This window comes from Dromiciops gliroides, chromosome 1 (genome assembly GCF_019393635.1).
Source record: "Dromiciops gliroides isolate mDroGli1 chromosome 1, mDroGli1.pri, whole genome shotgun sequence".
NCBI classification, from domain to species: domain Eukaryota; kingdom Metazoa; phylum Chordata; class Mammalia; order Microbiotheria; family Microbiotheriidae; genus Dromiciops; species Dromiciops gliroides.
The window spans coordinates 249,748,242-249,768,778 of record NC_057861.1 but is presented as its reverse complement, the minus strand read 5'-3'; the positions used below and the strand labels follow the sequence as shown (position 1 = coordinate 249,768,778).

At 37.4% G+C, this 20,537-nt stretch overlaps 1 protein-coding gene across 1 annotated transcript in view; it reads right to left on the bottom strand.

Annotated features, from left to right (window-relative positions):
* Window positions 1-20,537, bottom strand: part of LOC122747993 (meprin A subunit beta-like) — an 80,793-nt gene that overhangs the window by 20,351 nt on the left and 39,905 nt on the right. Inside the window, 2 exon segments of the mRNA XM_043993743.1 lie at window positions 15,905-16,046; window positions 19,714-19,899. Coding sequence (XP_043849678.1) covers window positions 15,905-16,046; window positions 19,714-19,899 — 328 coding nt within the window.

Below are 20,537 nucleotides of genomic sequence, written 5' to 3'. Positions count from 1 at the left end.
TGTGTGTGTGTGTGTGTGTATGTATGGGAACATAGTAGTAGTAGTAGTAGTAGGCTTCCACCAGTCTCGGACCACCATGGATCAGCACCTTGAAGAGCCACAGGCCACAGTGTGGCTGTGCAGTCCGATAAGGGAGCCGCAGCTCCTGCCGCAACGAGGACATCGGAAAACTGCTCTCTCTGTTGCCCTTAGGTTCCTGCGTCTCATTCGTTTTTCTTCCTCCTAAGCTTGAAGGCCCATCTCAGCTGCGCACAAGCTGCTCCTGAGTACTGAACTCCATCGGCTCGGTCCTTGGCCATCTCCTCCCAGCTGCTGATGTCTATTCCCAGAGCCCTCAAGTCTCACTTGCATACATTTTTGGGGGAACATATATACATATAAGGAACTAAGTGTATGTGTGTATACATACATACATACATACATACACACACACACACATATACTCAGATCTTTATATGTTGACTCCTCCCTTAGAATGTATTCTCCTTGAGGGCAAGAGGCTTTTTTTTTTAACCTTTCTTTCCATCCCCATCACTTATCATATTCCCTGGCACAAAGTGAGTTTTTAAATAAATGTTTGTTGCCCAACTTAATAACTATGATTCTTAGATCCCATGATCCTAAGTCACTTAACCTCTAGGGGCCTCAGTTTCTTCATCTGTAAAATGTAGAGATTGGCTTAAATGACCTCTGAGGTTCTTTCCAGTTCTAAATCTTTGAGCCAAGAGGATGCTAGGGGACATTGTGGATAAAGCCCAGAACTTAGAATCATGAAGACCCCAATTCTCATCCTAACTCAGACACTTCCTAGCTGTGTGACCATGGGAATATCACTCATCCTCTCTGCACCTCAGATTCTTCATCTGCAAAATGAAGATAATCATAATAGCACCTTCCTCACAAGTTAATTGTGAAGATTAGATAAATTAGCATATAGAGTGTATTGCAAAGCTTATAGTGCTCCATAAATGCTAGCTATTTTTATTCTTATATAAGGCTTTTAAAAAAGGGATCCAGAGTAGCCCCACTTCTCTAAATGTTGATAAGATAGCCCACAACCCTCTACATAGTATTTGACTTATTAATGGAGCACGATATCTAAAGGTATTTAATGATGTTAAATACCCCCATGATAGCGCAAGGTATGGTCCTTGAACAGTCACAATTTTGTTTTGTTTTCCTTTCTTTTCACAGAAGTCATAGTCATAAGGAACAGGTGGGAAAAATCATCAACTTGAGGGCAGGTGCCCTGGTTTGTAGGCAGATTAGGATATCATTTCTTCCCACTTTTCAAGAGGACCTAGAACCTTTTCATCTCACTTTAAGTACAGCTCTGCACTGGTTGTTATTTCTTTTTTTTTTTTTTATGGGGCAATGGGGTTAAGTGACTTGCCCAGGGTCACACAGCTAGTAAGTGTCAAGTGTCTGAGGTCAGATTTGAACTCAGGAACTCCTGAATCCAGGGCCGATGCTTTATCCACTGCGCCACCTAGCTGCCCCGTACTGGTTGTTATTTCTGATAATGGGATAAGATTACTCATGATATTCTTTGTACAGCTCAAAGGTGGGGAGTCATGTTTATTGTCTAATCTTGATAAACACACTCAAAGACATATGGCACAACATTAGCAAATAAGAAATAAATGTGTGCCATGGAGAGCTTAACATTCACAAAATTTGTGTCTACTGGGGGCTTATTTTCCCTAGAGCCTTGCTCTTCCTGAAGGCCAAAGGAGTTTTCCATGTGCTTACTGTCATCTTGGGTAGCCTTCTTCTCCCTACCATGGCAGAGTAATGATATCTTTGCAAGAGAACCCAAACATTTTGGATCACTCTGCTCTAGTCTTCCTTATCCAATTCAAGATCATAAGCCAAAGGAGGAGGAGGAGGAAGAGGAGGAGGAGGAGGAGGAGGATGAAGAGAGAGAGGAAGAGAGGGGGAAGAGAGAGGGGGTAGGGGGGAGAGAGAGGGAGAGGAGAGAAGGGGAGAGAGGTGGGGAGAGAGTTGGGGAAAAGAGGGAGCACAGGGAGAGAGAGGGGGAGAGATTCTAAACTGAAGGGAACCAAAATTTCCTAGGCTACTTTTCCAAGCCTGTCAGGGACAAATGGAGTAAATACTGTCTTTCTGGAATCCTTTGCTGGCACAGCCCTATGTTTCTCTCCTATAGGTATCTCCTTTAGAAGTAGCACCTCACCCACACCCCTCACTGGCATTTTGTCACAAATGGAGTCTTCTTCCCATGGCACTATGATATATCTCTCCCAAGGAGACTAATCTGCATAAAATTTAGATTTTAGGAACCAGTATCAAGCCTAATTTTCCCCTAAAAATCATTTTCTATATGAGAGGCCTCTGGAATTATTCTTCTTACAAATGTTTTACATTTAATTACCTAAATATCTACTTCATTCCTTGGTTAAAAAGAAGTTCCCTGAAAACAAGGAAGACTTCCCTCTTCTTTTTTTAAAATTCCCATTGCATTGAGCCTGGCACTGATTAGGCAATTGAGAATTACTTGTTGAGATCAGTTCAATTCAATTTAATTCAAAAGTAGGTTTCTGACAAAGAATGAAGGCCAAGTGCTCAATCTGGTAAAGTTAGAATGCTGTTCACCCACCAGAACTTTGCCAGAGGTTGGACTAGTTCCCAATAAGCTTTTGTAACATCCTATGTTTTATTAGGTTTAAAACCTCCAATTTCTACTTCCTGGGTGGACTAGCACCTGTAGTTGGCTTCAAAGTAATTGTCACAATGGGAAACTGGCTTGTTTAATTGAGAATTAATATAATTTATCTAAATTAAGGTTAATAAATGTTCTCACTCACACCTTCCTCTGAAAAGAAAGCTTAAATGTCAACAATTTTTAATTCTGACCCTAACCATTTACCAAAAATGTTGGTTCTAGGAATCCATGTAAAATGAACTGGTAAGAATTTATAAATTTGCATGTGTGTGCCTTGATGAGTTTATGTGGATACATTCATATCCATGAAACTGGAAACCTTTTCTCTCATGGTCACAGAACCTGAAAGCTAATTCCCAAAGATAATCTCTGTCTTGTTTTCAAGCTGGAAATTGCCGAGCATTATGTAATTAAAACTTCCCTGTATAATTGAATGTTATTTTTGGTTTTGTTTTTTATTTGTATTTTTTATTTTCACTATTGACATTTATCAAAAGACATACTAGACGAGAAAAGGTCTATGCCCAGGACTCAAAGGATGAATAAGGCTTTGAGTTCTGTCCTAGGAAATAATTTTAAAGCACTGGTCCAGCTCAGTTAGAACTGAGCTACATCAGGATGAGAATATTAAAAAAGGAATGGGGAAGGGCCATTTGGGACAAGTGGTCCTAGGAGAGATAGTCTGACTTTGGGCACAATTGTCAGGTATTAAAGAATGACCTGTTCCTTTCTCCTCTTCCCTCAGCTTCTGCCTTCAACAATTTCTTCACTTTCTTTCTGCCACAACCCATTAGGATGACTGAGCAGATGAGGAACTGTCAGGTATAATTCATGGATATGATGGACTCTAGACCCTAGCAGTAGGGAAGAATCCAATTAAATAATGAAGTCCAATTAAAATAAAAGACTGAAATTTAAGGATGCCTCAAAGGAGAAAGCAAATTTTCATGTCATCTGATGAGCCTGGTCCTTGTAGTATGAAATAGAATGTAAGTTCCTTGAAATTAGGGATTGTTTATTTTTGTCTTTGTATCATCAGTGCCTCCCATAGTGTCTGACTTATAATAGGAATTTAATAAAGGCTTACTGATTGTTTGATTGCTCCTCCCTAGTTACAGCTGAGAATGCATGTGCTACCTGGTTAGGACAAAGTCTGGGTTCCAGACTTTGTCCTAATACTGGGATCCACTGAGGCCCATCATCAATCCAAGAATTTATCAGCTTTGCTCAGGACCTTGGAAAGATCTAAGTGGTTCATTTCCCCCAAAGTTTGCATCCTTTTGCACCTGGCAACACACAAGCTACACAGCCCCACATACATACATACATACATACACACACACATATATATATGAATATGCTAATTGTTATGTTAGCTAAATTGGACCTTTTCTGTCAATGAGTCCACACATTGAATTGGCAGGAAAAGCCAAGTCTGACTAGCTGGCATTATTCCATTACTTAATTGATGACATATATAATTTGAGAGACTAAAAATCCTGGTGGATGCATCTTTTCTTTTTTTTTTTTAAGGGAGGCAATTGGGGTTAAGTGACTTGCCCAGGGTCGCACAGCTAGTAACTGTTAAGTGTCTGAGGCCGGATTTGAACTCAGGTACTCCTGACTCCAGGGCCGGTGCTCTATCCACTGTGCCACCTAGCTGCCCCTGGATGCATCTTTTCATGAACAAATGTCTTGCAAACAATGAAGACACAATAATAAGTAATTCCTAACAAAATCCAAGATGAATATAGTGGTGCATCTGATAGAGGAATTTACTTTCCTTAAAGTTTTTCAACAGAAACTGTGAAGATCAGTTGCTCTGGTCTTTTCATCAGGAATGCTTGAAAGCATTTCATTCAAGATTTATTTTTTCCCTGTAACATTAGACTCACTTTTGCTGGATAAGTTATTCTTGGATGTAAGCCCTTATCTTTTGCCTTCTGGGATATCATATTCTACCTGGAAAGAAGTTATGGCAATTGCCCAATCAGGTGGTTCCAGAAGTGTGTGCTCATGTAGGGGCAGTGGGAAAGGAGGAAGAGATGAATGAGAGATTTTGTAGAGGTAGATTCAACCAAATTTACAATACATTTCACTTTGCATCAGCTCATGTAACATGTAAGTCTTTCCAGGTTTTTCTGAGAGCATTCTGCTCATCATTTCTTATAGCACAATAGTGTTTCCATCATAATAACATCATTCAGCCATTTCAATATGAGCAAGGCAATATGCTAGGCACTGGGAATAAAAAGTTTTTTAAAAATCACCCTATTTCTACCCTCAAGGGACTTATAATCTAATACAATGTGTAAGAAACAAACACACATCGTGTGAAAAGGACAAAGAAGAGGCAAATATAAAGAGCTCTAGGGAAATTCTACCCTCAAGGGACTTATAATCTAATACAATGTGTAAGAAACAAACACACATCGTGTGAAAAGGACAAAGAAGAGGCAAATATAAAGAGCTCTAGGGAAATTCAAGGCAGGAGAGATTGCCCAAATGATTGTTTAAACCTTTTGGAAAATCTCTTAAAGGCCTGATATAATGATTTTTTCCCTATACTATGTCCCCTTTAACAGTGAGATGGTTATGAAAGTTTATACATTGGGTAAGATTTAAGATGGTCCCTCACTTGTAGGGAAGTATTTAATGAAGATGCTATCTTAGATATCCAGCATTTGGTAGGATGGTCCTGGATCTTGGCCTACCATCCCCCATTCCGCCACACAAGCCTATTTGCTGTTATTCACACATGACTTTTTTACCTCTCATTTCCTGGCTTTGCACTAGCTTTCTCCCATGCCTGGGAGGCATTCCCTCAATTTTGAATTCTTTGCACCAGAAAAAAAGCTGCCACAAATACTTTTGTACATATAGGTCCTTTAACTTTTTTTGCTTTTTATATGTTTTTGGATAGTGATCTAGTAATGGTATTACTAGGTCAAAGAGTATGCATGGTTTTATAGCCCTTTGGCCAAAGTTCCAAATTGCTCCACAGAATGTTTGAATCAGTTTATAACTCCACCAACAGTGCATTAATTTCTCATTTTCCCCATATTTCCTACCAAATTTGTCATTTTTCTCTGCTTTCCTATGTTTCAATCTAATAGGTATGAAGTAGTACCCCAGAATTATTTTGACTTGCATCTTTCTAATCAATAGTGAGTTAGAATATTTTTATATGACTATAGATAGCTTTGATTATTTCATCTAAAAACTATTCATATCTTTTTTGTTTCTTTTGGTGAGGCAATTGGGGTTAAGTGACTTGCCCAGGGTCACACAGCTAGTAAGTGTTAAGTGTCTGAGGCCGGATTTGAACTCAGGTCCTCCTGACTCCAGGACCAGTGCCATCTAGCTGCCTATTCATATCTTGTGATCATTAATCAAGTGGGGAATGGCTCTTATTTTAATAATAAAATTTGACTCAGTTCTCTATATGTTTGAGAAATGAGGCCTTTATCAGACAAACTTGCTTCAAAATTTTTTGTTACTATTGCTAACTGTATTTCTCTCTTTCCTATTTCCTCCCTATGACATTTACTCTATTCTCTATCTCCTTTCACCCTGTCCCTCCTCGAAAGTAATAAACATTTTCATTTAAAGTTTTGAGTTCCAAATTCTATCCCTCCTCCCTCCCTGAGGCAGTAAACAATCAGATATAGGTTACACTATGCAATTATGTAAAACATTTCCACATTAATCATTTTGTGTAAGAAGATTTGAATAAAAGAAAAAATGAAACAAAGTGAAAAATAGAATGTGTCAGTGTGTATTCAATCAATACCAGTTCTTTTTCTATGGGTGGATGGTATGCTTCATCATTAGTCCTTTCAGATTATCTTGAATCATTGTATTAGCTGAGAATAGCTGTCATTCACAGTGCTTTATCAAACAATAATGCTGTTACTGTGTACAACATTCTACTGATTCTGTTCACTTCACTATGCATCAGTTCATGTAAGTGTTTCTAAAATCATCTGGCTTGTTATTTCTTATTGTTATTTCTATCTATTTCTTATATTCCATTACAATCATGTACCACAGCTTGTTTAGCCATTCCCCAATTAATAGGCATCCCTTTGATTTCCAATTTTTAGCCACCACAAAAAGAGCTGCTCTAAACATTTTTGTATAAATGGGTTCTTTCCCCTTTGTTTGGAAGTCTTTAGAATATAAACCTAGTAGTGGTATTGCTAGATCAAAGGATATGCACAATTTATACCTTTTGGGCCTAGTTCCAAATTGCTCTCCAGAATTAGTTCACAATTCCACTAACAGTTGATTTAGTGTTCTTGTTTTCCTACATCCCCTTCAACATCCAACATTTTCTTTTTTTGTTGTTGTTACATTAGCCACTGTGATAGGTGTGAGGTGGTACCCCAGAGTTTTTGATTTTCATTTCACTGATCAATAGTGATTTGGAACATTTTTATATGACTATAGATGGCTTTGATTTCTTTGTCTGAAAAACTACCTATTCTTGCCTTTTGACCATTTATCAATTGGGTAATTACTTGTATTTTTATAAATTTGACCCAGTTCTCTATATTTGAAAAATGAGGCCTTTATCAGAGATACTTGTTGCAAAAATTCTTTCCCAGTTTTCTGCTTTCCTTATAGTTTTGGTTGTATTGGCTTTGTTTGTGCAAAATCTTTTTAATTTTATATAATCAAAATTATATATTTTACATTTTATAATGCTCTAGGTATTTTCTTTGGTCCTAAATTCTTCCCCTGTCCATAAATCTGACAGATAAATTCATTGATGCTCTTTTAATTTGCTTATGGTATCACCCTTTATGTGTAAATCATGTACCCATTTTGACCTTATTTTAGTATACGGTGCAAGATGTTAGTCTCTACCTAGTTTCTGCCATACTATTTTCCAGTTTTTCCAGCAGTTTTTGTTTCAAAAGCTTGGATCTCTGGGTTTATTAAACACTATAGATTACTAAAGTCATCACTATGGTATAATTTGTACCTATTCTATTCCACTTATCTACCACTCTATTTCTTAGCCAGTACAAGATTGTTTTGATAATTACCACTTTATAATACAGTTTGTGATCTAGTATGGGTAGACCACCTTGTTTCTCATTTTTTCATTGATTACCTTGATACCCTTGAGCTTTTGTTTTTCCAGACGAAATTTGTTATTATTTTTCTAGGTCTATAAAATAATTTTCGATAGTTTGGTATGGTACTGAGTAAATAGATTGGTTTATGTAGGATTGCCATTTTTATTATATTGGCTCAGCCTACCCATATATTAATATGTTAAAGTGACTGAAGTGGATCTTCTTTGTCAATGAGTGATGACCTTTCAACATGGAGTTGACAGACAAGACAATCCTGAGTAACTGGTATTATTCCATTCCTTAATTAATATTTTATATGTTTGTATTGAATTTGTATAAATTTGTATATAATATGTATAATTTTATAATGTGTGTGTGTATATATATATAATTTGAAAGACTAAAGATCCTGATGGATGCATCTTTTCATAAACACACTTCTTGCCCAACAATCAAGACATAATAATAGGTGATTCCTAACAAAATTTAAGATAAAAGCATAAAAAATAAAATGGAGGATCTGATAGAATAATTTATTTACTTCAAAATTTCTCCACAGAAACTGTGAAGGAAGTCCAGTTGCTCAGCTCTTTTCATCAAGAATGCTTAGAAACTGTCAATTTCATTAAAAATCCACTTTTCCCTTGTAGCATTATACTCAACTTTGCTGGGTAAGTTATTCTTGGTTGTAAGTTTATATCTTTTTCCTTCTGGAATATCCAGCCCCCAAAATTTCTGAATGCAGCCTGAACCAGATTAAAATTGAAATGAGAAATATTTAATAAAATAAATTAAAATACTGTAAAACTGATAATGTTAATATGTTATTTTCTAAGTCAACATGTGGCCCACAGGATTCTTATGTACAGTTTTAGTGGCCTCCATTTCTCTTTAATTTTGACAGCACTGCTCTAAGGGATGGATGGAATTTCAATAGGGGAAAATGGGAAGAAAATGTAGTCTAGGCTTAGGAAAGAACTTGAGCAAAGCCCTGAAGGCATGAAAGTAGGGGGCATGTTTAGAGAGGGCAGAGATATCCAGTTTGGCTGGAATGTTAATGCTTAAAGATGAAAAATGTTAAAAAAAAACTCAGAAGGTGTGGTGATTCTGGAAGGTTTGGGGCGGGGGTTGAATGCCAAGCAAAGGAGTGTAAACTGTATTCAGGAGACAAGATTTTTGAGAAGAGAAGTGGCATAACAATACCTACACATTAGAAAACTTCTCCAGGAAGTAGTTGTGAAAGATGAATTAGAGGAATGGGCACCTGGAAGGAAGTTATCACAATAATCCTGTCAGGTGGTTCTGAAGGTATACGTTTATGTAGGGGCAGTAAAAATAGAGGAAAAGATGAATGAAAGAGATTTTGCAAAGGTGGATTCAACCAGATTTATTAACTCTTTTGGATATGAGGTGGGAGTACAATACTCATCCTGTAGGTAAAGAAACCAAGAACACTTGCCCAAGGTTATAGGTAGTAAAGGAAAAGGGACAGGATTCAAACCAAGGACCCCAGATACCAAATCCAGCATTTGTTCTATTCCTTCCTTGTTCTGCTCAATCCCACATCCTCAACCAAAGAGATAGGCCACTTCTAAGGCATAGGAGATGACTCCAAACAACACAGTGACTGGAGTCATGGGGGAGATGCCTTCCCCAATACCCCAATCGGTTGGGAATTTGATATCCCACTTCTGAAGGGCTCCAGAGTCCTACAATGGGAAGGGAGTTCCCTCATGAACAGCCTGAGCTAATTCTTCCAAACACATCAATACAACCAAAATGACACAGAAATTGAATAACTTTTACTCCCAAAAAAAAATCCTTTCGGGGCAGCTAGGTGCAGCTAGAGCACTGACCCTGGATTCAGGAGTACCTGAGTTCAAATCCAGCACCAGACATTTGACACTTACTAGCTGTGTGACCCTAGGCAAGTCACTTAACCCCAATTGCCTCACCAAAAAAAAAAATATCATTTCACAGCATTTCCAATTATTTACAGAGGGCATGTTTTCAGCAGAACAAAGTGATTAGAGGTTAGAAAAAACTGTCATTTCCCACAGCTGACATTTGTTTCTGGGTGAATCCATGATGCATTTTCCAGTTGTTTTCTATTCTTAGTGTTGTTTCTGTTTAATATCTTCAGAATTGGTTTCAGAAAGGTACACTCAACTAAAAAGGGAGAGAATAATTTATGACATAATTAATCAATGTGAAATCTATTATTTGAATGAATCCCAATGAAATGGTTTAATTTTTAAATGACGTCCTTATCAATGGCTTTCTAGAATCATTCCATGGTGGCATCCAATCATACCCACTGCTTCTGAGATTCACCAAATTTAATAGACTGTGTTCAAGGAACATTTCTCAAATCTCATGAGAAAGGCGATATGCTAGGCACTGGGGATACAAAGGTGAAAAATATCACCCTGTCTGCCCTCAAGGTACTTACAATCTAATACAATGTATAAGAAACAAGCGTGATGTAAAAGGACCAAGGAAGAGGCAAATATAAAGAGCTCTAGAGAAATTTGAGGCAGGAAAGATTGCCCAAATGACTGCTCAGACCTTTTAGGAGATCTCTTTTAGGCCTGATCTAATTATGTCTGTCCCCACACTGACCCTATTAACAGTGTGATGGCTATGAAAGTACACACACACACACACACACACACACACACATATAGTAAAGATTTAAGATGATCCCTCACTGTAGGAAAGTAATTAAGGTGAGAATAGATATCCAACATTGAGCAGGAATGGTTCTGGATTTTGGCTTACCACTCCCTATGAAACATCCCCCTGAATCTCCCCCATTGACAAGTTTCAATCTTTCCAGGTCCAGTTTCCCCATCACAATGAAGATATCAGTACTTGCATAACTTTCCTTTCAAGGTTATGAGTAAACATCTTTGTAAACCGTAAAGCACTACATACATGTGAACTGTTATGCTCTCTCCCCTTTTAAAAAAAAAAAACCTTTTTCTCTTTCCCCTTTTTCTTTACCTCACCTATAAGAGGTAATAATCACACTTTCTTGAAAAGATTATTGTGAAGATCAAAATGAGATGACTTATATTATGTACTTGACCTGCTGTAGAAAGCTATAATCAAGGCAAGTCAATAAGCATTTATCACACCCTTACCTACTATGTACCAGGCACTGTACTGAGTGCCAAGCATACAAAGAAAGACAAAAAGAATAACCTTGCTCTCAAGGATCTCATGGACTAAGTGGGGGAGATAACATGCAAACCACTAAGAAGAAACAAGATCAATGCTAGTTAAACTGATGGTGGCGTCTGAGGGAAGGGGCTAAGATTAAAGAGGGTTGGGAAAGGCTCTTGTCTTGAAAGTAGGACTTTAGTTGACATTTGAAGGGAGCCAGGGAAGCCAGAGACTGAGAAGAGGAGAAAGAGCTCCAGGCATATGGAACCCTCACAGAAAATGCAGAGTTGGGAGCTGGAGTTAGTACCTTATATGAGGAACAGAAAGGAGGCCAGTCACTGATTCCTGACTGCTGGGAGGGGAGTAAGGTGCTAGGAAAGATCAGAAGAGGCCAGGTTATGAGGAGCTTCTAAAGCCAACAGATTTTATATTTGATCCTGGAGGTAACATACGGAGTCACTGGGGTTTATGGAATGGAGGGTGGGATGACATGGTCAGAACTGTGCTTTACAGAGATCAGTATGAGAGCCGGGTGGAGAGGGGAGAGAGTAGATGCAGGGAAACCAACATGAAAGACTATGATATTAATCCAGGCATGAGATGAAGAGGTCCTGCTCCAAGGTTGTGACAGTGTTAGAGGAGAGAGTACAGTAAAAGGCATTACATATAGTATAGAGACATTACAAAGGTAGAATCATAATAGGACTTAGGAACAGAATGCTTGTGGAAAGAGAATGAATGAGAAGTTAAGGATGCACCCAAGGTTGTGATCCTGGGTGAAATGAAAGCTGGTGGTATCATCAACAGAAACAAGGAAGTTTAGAAAATGGGAGGTTTGGGGGAAAAGATAATGAGTTCAATTTATATGTGTGGTGATGATGATGACGACAATGACCTGTTTTTATTGTCTAGACTATAGCTTTTCCATATCTTAGATGATATTTGCACTTTTACTGGGAAATGGCTTGTTTCTTCTGCATAACTTTATTGGTCCTCTCTTCTCTGGTCACATCCCTATTTTCCTTAGTTCTATTGTTCAACCTTGACCTTAATTTCATTCAACCTGACCAACCTGGCAACCTTAGCTGAAGGAAGAAGGTTCAGGATATTTACTCACAGATACTACTCACAGAGGCACTGTCGGCCTCTGTGAAATCTCTTGGGCTCAGATTTAACAACCATAAAATAATTTGTGAACTCTGTAAAACTTTCAGGTACATTTTATCTCCAAAATGATAAACCTGTTGATTAAATTGGTTGTTTATCTATGTCTTGCTTTATGGTGAGCTTAAAAATATTTTTCTGCCCCAACTTTTGATTAATCGACTATGAAATGGAGACTGAGGATCTTTGCCAAGAAAACCCCAAATGGTATCACAAAGTATGGGACACGACTGAAATGACTGAACAACAAAAAAATAAGTACTACACACAGCAGGTAAGCACAGGGCTCCAAGCATTTTCTTCTAGCCTCTTGGACTTATTTTTCTTCCATGTACAGTAGTTATGACAGGAGCTATTATTTCCTCATTTTACAAAAGAAGGTTACTGAAGCAGAGGCGAAGTGACTAATCCAGGGCAAAGATACAGGAGTGGCTTGCCATTTCCTTCTCCAGCTCATTTTACAGATGAGGAAACTGATGCAAATAGCGTTAGGTGACTGACTATACCTGAGTCATACAGCTAGTAAGTGTCTGAGGCCAAATTTGAACTCAGGAAGATGAATCTTCCTGACTCCAGGCACAGCACTCTATCCACTGTGCCACCTAGCTGCCCATAGTACTTATAACCTCTGGGGTTTTTTTGTAAAAATAATCTCTATTGATAACTTTTATTTTCATATCATTTGGGATATATCTATCTGTCCCTCTGAACCATCTATTAGAACAAAGAAAATCAGTCAAACAAAAGTAAGTACTATAATGACCATATGCAACCTTCTGCCCCTATAGTCCCATAGCTCTCTGACAAAAAAAAAGGGAGCATATTTCATTATTTCTTCTCTGGGATCAAGCTTTGTTATTATAATGACTCAGTCTGGGTTTCTTTGAGTATTTTTGTTCTGTTACATTCTTGCATACTTACATGTTCTAAGGTGTTATTTCATGTATTGGCATTCCTCCTTTTACTGTATTTCTTCTTAACAGAGTAGACTTTCATACTAGATAATATCAGCATAGCAATAAATACAATGAAACTAGATAGAAATTCTATAATTATGGTGTCCGTGTCGGAGGCCTTTATCTCACATTTTTCTCCCATGTACCACCAGTCTTTAACGGATCGACACCTGCAGAAAGAGAAATTAGACTCTGAAACATTATAGCATTATAGCAAAACATGCTTAAAAAGCTATTTAGTAAACCTTCAGCCTGGTCATTTTCAAACATGTATCAGCCACAACACAAGAGGAAAGACAACTAGAAAATTATATATTTGATCAGTTGAAAATGTTGGTTTCTATAATCTATGACCACAGTATTAAAATCTTAAGATACATCTGCAGGACAGACAACAGTGTATCATCCATCCCCTGATTTTGGGAAAGATGCAGCAAATTATAGAACGCCAAAGCAGCCAGTAATGGAGAAAGTGGGGAATAGGTCTGAATCTAGGACATGGCCCAAAGTTCCATAGCCTGCTCTCTGTTATGGAAGCCATAGGGATGCTGGGAATCAGGGACAATAAAATTACTCTTCAAGTAGCAGTAGAAAAATTCTAAGGCTAAAATAGATTTAGTCCATGAATGGGATTTCTATCTGTAGAACACATTCAAAGCAACCAATTCCCCCCCACCCCCCCCCCACCCCCACCCCAACATAAACACCAATCAGGCTGTAGAAATGTTGTACAGTTGTGACCTTTTCCCTTCAAAGAAGCACAGTATGGTGTACTTGAAAGAGCTTGTGTGGGTAAAATCATAGAATTTTGAGCTAGAAGAGACTTTTGAGATAATCTAGTCGCACTCCCTCATTTCATAGAGGAGGAAACTGAGTCCTAAGGACTTGAGGTGACCTGCCCAAGGTCACTCTGCCAATAAATACCAAAGTCAGAATTTGATATTTCAATAGTCTCCTAATTGGTTTCCCTACCTCATGTCTCTCAGTAGTACATCCTACATGCTGCTGCCAATGTAACTTTCCTTAAGTGTGAACTATGTGACTCTCATCCCTGACCAATCCAGGAGTGACTCCAGGACACATTATAAACTACACTGTTTAGCTTTAAAGACCTACACAATCTGACCCCAACCTTTCTTTCCAACTTCATAGGATGGTTTCCCCACTCCTGCAGTGTGAGATCCAGTAATACTGCCTTCTTTCTGTTCTCCATACACAATGCTTCATTTCCTACCTCCAGGTATTTCTTCCTCCCTTTGCATTGGCCATTCCCATGCCTAGAATGTCCTCTCCATCTCCACCTCACAGAGCCTTCCTCTTCCTGTAAGGTGCAGCTAAGACACTAATCCTCTATTTGAAACCTTTCCAGATCTTCCCAACTGCTAGTGACCTCCCTCTCAAATAACCTTGTATTTATCACCTTTGTATATATTTGTACTTATTCACTATTTATTTCTGCTAACATATAATTGTCTTCCCCATTAGAATGGAAGCTTATGGACAGTAGGGATTGTTTTATTCTTTACACTTGTATACATATGACAGTGCAGGATGATTAATCAATATGTGTTGATTGATTTATTGATCCTGTGCTCTGAGAACATCTATCAATCTTCCTTTTGACAAGAAAGTATTCATCTTTTTATAACTGCCTTAGGGTGATATCCTTTGTGTTTTGTTAATATTTTGTTGTATGGTTAATATTATATAAATATAAAAGGTTTGTTTGGATACTTTCTAAAATTATCATTTTTTTCTTTAGGACAGGGGTAGTGAATAACATGGGGACTTTAATGATATGGGGAAGTCTTACTCAGATGAAGAGTCTCTCTAATGATGAAGGTCACCACCTACTCTACAACTTAGAGCCTTACAGAGTTCTCTATGTTCTAGACTCTAGAACATTGAGAAGTTGATTAATGAATTGTTTAATATGTTTTTAGTGGAACCACATTCTTTGATATCAGAGGTAGGTAGAAAATAGAATTATTCTTGGCATTGTTGTATGGGTGACATGTTTTTAACAGAAAACAAATTCCCATATAGACAGTAAATGCTCTACCATTCTCACTCTTCTTGGGTCTCTTATATTTTTGTAGTACATGACTGAGTCATGAGTACAGAACTGAGTCACAGACTTTCATAGGATCAATAAAGGTTGAATACATTTTATAGCATTTTGAGTCAATTTGTTCAATAATTACTGTAATTATAATGAGTTGAGTATAGATTTTTAGATATGAATTCTATTTTAAGTGACTTGCCTAGGGTCATACAGCAAGTACGTGTCAGAGGCATGACTTAGAACTGAGTCCTCCTGGCTTTAAGGAAATTTCTTCATCCAAGAGGCCACACTGCCTCTCATTTGCCATTTTACTGTCAGAAAAGTATATACAAAGGCTGGGAAAGTGCTCATTGCAGTAAGAATGTTCTCCCCAATTCACAATTTCAGGATGTCAATCTTTCCTCATAACCTTGAAAGGAAAGTTGTATACAGTGAGTGAGAGTGAGGAGTCAAGGATGATACTATGGTTGAGAACCTGGGTAACCTGAGTATAATCATAATGCCTGATATTTATATAGCACTTTACCAAATTTACAAAGTATTTTAGAAATATCATTACATATAGGCCTCTTAACAACCCTGTTAGGCAGACACCATAGATATTATTATCCCCAAGAGAGAGACTCAGAAATTAAGTGACTTGCCCTGGGAGAAAGCCAAGAAGTATCAGAGGCAAGAATTGAACCAAGATTTTCCAGACTCAATGCCCCAAACTCTATTCACTTCATAAAGAAAGTATATAGACCAAAGTATGCCTGGAGATACTAAGCTGTCTTCTTACCTGCATTCCCCTTTGCCCTTGCGAATAACACAGACACCATCGTTCTCACAGGAGACATTTGCACAAAGACTTATGTTAGGGTTTGATGGAGGCACCTTTGTAGGAATAAATGATGGCTCACTGGAAAGGAGATGTGATATATCTAAAGGAGAAAAGGGGTACATGGATAGAGGTTGGTTTTTGTTTTAATAACCATGGGGTCTAAGTCTTAGAATTGTAGGTATGGCAGAGCACTTAGAATCCTATAGAAATTAATGCTGAATCAATCAATCAACAAACATTAGTTAATATTAACACTGGCCCTGCATTCAGGAGGACCTGAGTTCAAATATGGCCTCAGACACTTAACACTTACTAGCTGCATGACCCTGGGCAAGTCACTTAACCCCCATTGCCCCATAAAAAAATAAAAATTTTTAAAAATATTAAGCACTTAATTTGTGCCAATCATGGTGCTAAGTACCAGGGATACAAAGAAAAAAATAACCTGTCTCTGCCCTCAATTTGTGTCCATTCTAATGAAATCACAATAATGACTAAGTACATAGACAATATAAACAGGTTAGGTGAAAGATCAACTGAAGGGTGAGGCAATAGCAGCTGAATTTCCCATCACAGGAGGTCTTCAAGGGGAAGCTGGATGACCACCATATGATGGGAATATTGTGGAAGACAGACATTCTGATGCAGAAAGACATGCTGTGTATTTCAGGAGGTTTCAGAGTGGGGGAAACTGGTATAGTTAAATCTTAGGCCTCAGAGGTAACAGATTTTATCTGATTTTATTAATCAATCAGAAAGCACCTATGTCTTAAGCACCTACTATGTGCCAGGCCCAAGGAACACAAAGATAACACTTGTGTGATTAAGAGAGGACCTGGCTGAATAGATGAAACTGTCACTTTTATTGCCTATAGAAATATTTCTCTCTCTCCCTAAGAATAGGACAGCGCTAAAAGATGCATGACAAGGGATGTAATTTGGTTTTCCTTCCATCAAACATATGAAAGTCAAAATTTTCTAACACTTTAAACTGGACCACCTGCTATCACAAGACTTTTTCTTCTCAACTCTTAACCTCCTAAGTCAGAGAGAACAAAGACTAGAGCATATTAGAGCCATGGGCCTTAAGTTACAGATATTTCTGTCCCCTTCATTTTACAGATGAGGAAACTGAGACCTACAGTGAGGAAACTCATTCTACTAATACAAATGAACAATGACTCTCTAATTTATAGTGTTGGAGAGATCCCTGGCCCACTGAAAGATTAAAGACTTTGCCCAGGATCACATGGCCAGTATGAGTAGGAGGTGGGACTTGAACTGAGATCATCCTGACTCCAAAACCAGTTCTCAATACTCTATGGCACACTGCTTCTCACAGGTATTCTGAACATGGGGAAAATATAGCTCTAATTAACAAAACATGAGAACTATTGAAATTAAAATATGAAATATACTCTGATGCCTTGTTAGGGTACAGAGGTGATCTAGGGTAGTCAAAGGCATCATGAGTAAAGTACAAGCTCTGGCAGGTCCAGAGGTATCCTAGAGCTAGCTCAAACAAGCTCACAAGAGCTGATTGTTAAATTTTCAAGATAAGCATTTACACTTTGGGAAACAGCAAATGCTACAAATCAGGGTATGATTTATGGCTTTGTTGATTGTCTAGGCTTAAGAAAGTAATAGAGAAATGTTAAGAATTTAAATTAAGTTTAAAAGTATGTATTACTGGAGAGCCAGTTGTTAAACATTTAACAGCACACAACTGGTCTTACCTAGCTGAAAAGTTTTCCAGTGGGTTTTCTGCCCAAAAGCCAGCCTAGCTAAACTTGGAGACATTCAGCATCAGAAGACCAAGCACAAAGTAATGATTTTATTGGGAACAGAAACTCATGACCAATGTAAGGGTTACAGTTTAGGTCAATGGAGAGAGTGCACCCATCAGGCTGAAATCATGGACCTTTTGAAGGATTAATATGCATTGCCACAGCTCAACTATTTTAAGAAATAGATAATTTTCACTACTAGAAATATATGCAAAGAAATACAAACATACACACAACTTCCAGAAAACTCAAAAACAAAAACAAAAACAAAAATCAATAATGATTACTTTTTTAAAGGAATGAATTATTTGGGTTGTGGGTGACTTAATAAAATTTAAACTTTTTTATGTCTCAGACCCCTTAGGAAATCTGATGAAGCCTATGAACCATTTCTCAGAATGCTTTTAAATAAATAAAATAACATACCTAGGATTACAAATGAAAACAATTAATCAAAATCTTAAAAAAAAAAGTTAGCCCCTGGATTTAAACCCTCTTGTTTCAGGCTTCAGTTGTTTTGATTTGTTTCCTTCAAACATAAAATATATGATAAAACATGTATGATGTATTTTCCCTTCTTTTCTTCTGAATCTTTCTACAACAAACCTAAGTCAATCTCTTTTCATCTTCATGTGAGTCCTCTGCAACAGGATAATCAAGAATCACAATTAGCTACTGAAATTGAAATCACAGAACTTTGTTGGTAAAAGATCCCTTAGAGATCACCTAGTCTAACTTTATTATAAGACTGAATCCCAGAGAAGTGTATCACTAAGTCACGTGGAAAGTTTGTAGCAGAGCTGAGACTAGAAACCAGGAGTGGTGACTCTCAGGCAAAGGGTCTTTCTGATATGCAGTCTCTTGTCCCCGTTGATTAGATGGAAGAGCTATATAAATTAGAAATGGTTCTTCCATACTTCCATAAACATCTCAGTGTATGGAAATATCTCTCACTCTCCTACCCCAACCTTTACTTCTATGAACACATCTTATCTACCTGAGAATAGAATACAGAAACTGCACAATAAGTCACATACTGTGTTATAAAGAAAAACATTCTGTCAACAAAGCCCAGTAGGAAGAGATAGAAACAGGAATCCCATTAGAAATAACTGTAGACAATATAAAATACTTGGGAAACTACCTGCCAAGATAAATACAGGAACTACACAACCATAATTACAAAATACTTTTCACACAAATAAAGACAGATTTAAATAACTGGAGAAATATTCATTGCTCATGGGTGGGCTAAGTCAATATAATAAAAATGACAATTCTAACAAATTAGTTTACTTATACAGTGCCATACCAATCAAACTATCAAAACTTATTTTATAGAGCTAGAAAATAACAAAATTTATTTGGAATAACAAAAAGTAAAAAATATCAAGGGAATCGATGAAAACAAATGTGAAGGAAGACAGTCTAGCAGTCCCAGATTTCAAACTATTACAAAATGGTAATCATTAAAACTATCTAGTGCTGATTAAAAAAAAAGAGTAATGGATCAATGAAATATAATAGATACACAATACACAGTACTAAATTGTCACAGTAATCTAATGTTTGATAAACACAAAGATTCAAGTTTGGGGGGACAAGAACTTCCTATTTGATAAAAATTGCTGGGAAGACTGAAAAGCAGCTTGGCAGAAATCAAGTATAGTCCAACAACTCATTTCATATGCCAAGATAAGGTCAAAATGGGTGCATATTTAGACATAAAGGATGATATCAAGTGCAAATTAGGGGAGTATGGAAAAATTCTAACAACTACCATGTATAATATAGAATTATGTTTTATATGATTTCACATGTAGAATTGATATTACACCTCTGCCTTTACAATGAATAGGGGAGAAGTGAGAGGGAATGAAAAAATATGGAACTCAAAAAAAATTTTAATGAATTTTTAAAATAATAAATTTACTTAAAAACAAAAACATTCTCTATAGAATACACCTTCTATTAACATACCTTCCACACTAATTAGGATGTAAACAGTATCTCCTTTGATAAAATCTCTGCTTTGAATACGTTGGTGGGTTATGTAGCCCGAAGTTCCAAATGCATGACCTCTGTTATATGATGTTCCATTGGGAAAAAGTGCTGTCACTCCTAATTTGGAGGGCTTGTCCCAAGAAAATGTTACATTACCCATCTCTGAAAAAGCAATTCATATTTATGTGTCATGTCCAGTAATGGCAGGTTTTCACGAGTTTGGAGAAAATAAGCAGTGGTCCAATGGTATAAGCATGATAAGTAGATGATAAATGGTGTTTATGGTCAGGGATACTTTTTCTGCCAGATCTGTGGAACTTGTTACTACATTCTTAATGCTAAAGCAAGACATAGTAGACAGAGGCCTGCTCTGTAGTTTGAGTTGATGATCACCAGTGTAATGTAATCTGACAGGTGCCCAAAATCCAAACCCAAAACACCTGTTCCACTGACCTGCTGTAATTCTCACCATTGGAATCACTTTTTAGGGATTTTCTGGAGACATGTTCATTTTAAATGCATTAAGAAGATATTGTACCTGGATAGAGCAACATATTACTACAGATTAATTTAATTTAGTTAGTTAAAATAGTAGAGTAATTGATTGTCACCTTCTGGGATATAAAGTTTTCTTAGGGCATTATTTGAAGGGATTTGGAGGGATTTCTGGGAAATAAAGTTTTGAAGGGATCTGACACCAAGAAAAAAGTACAGAATGCCAAGGAAGCCTAAAAATAGGGGATCCAAGGCAGCCAGAGGCCAGCGCTAAGGGGACCCCACAAAGAGACTTTGGGGGAAAG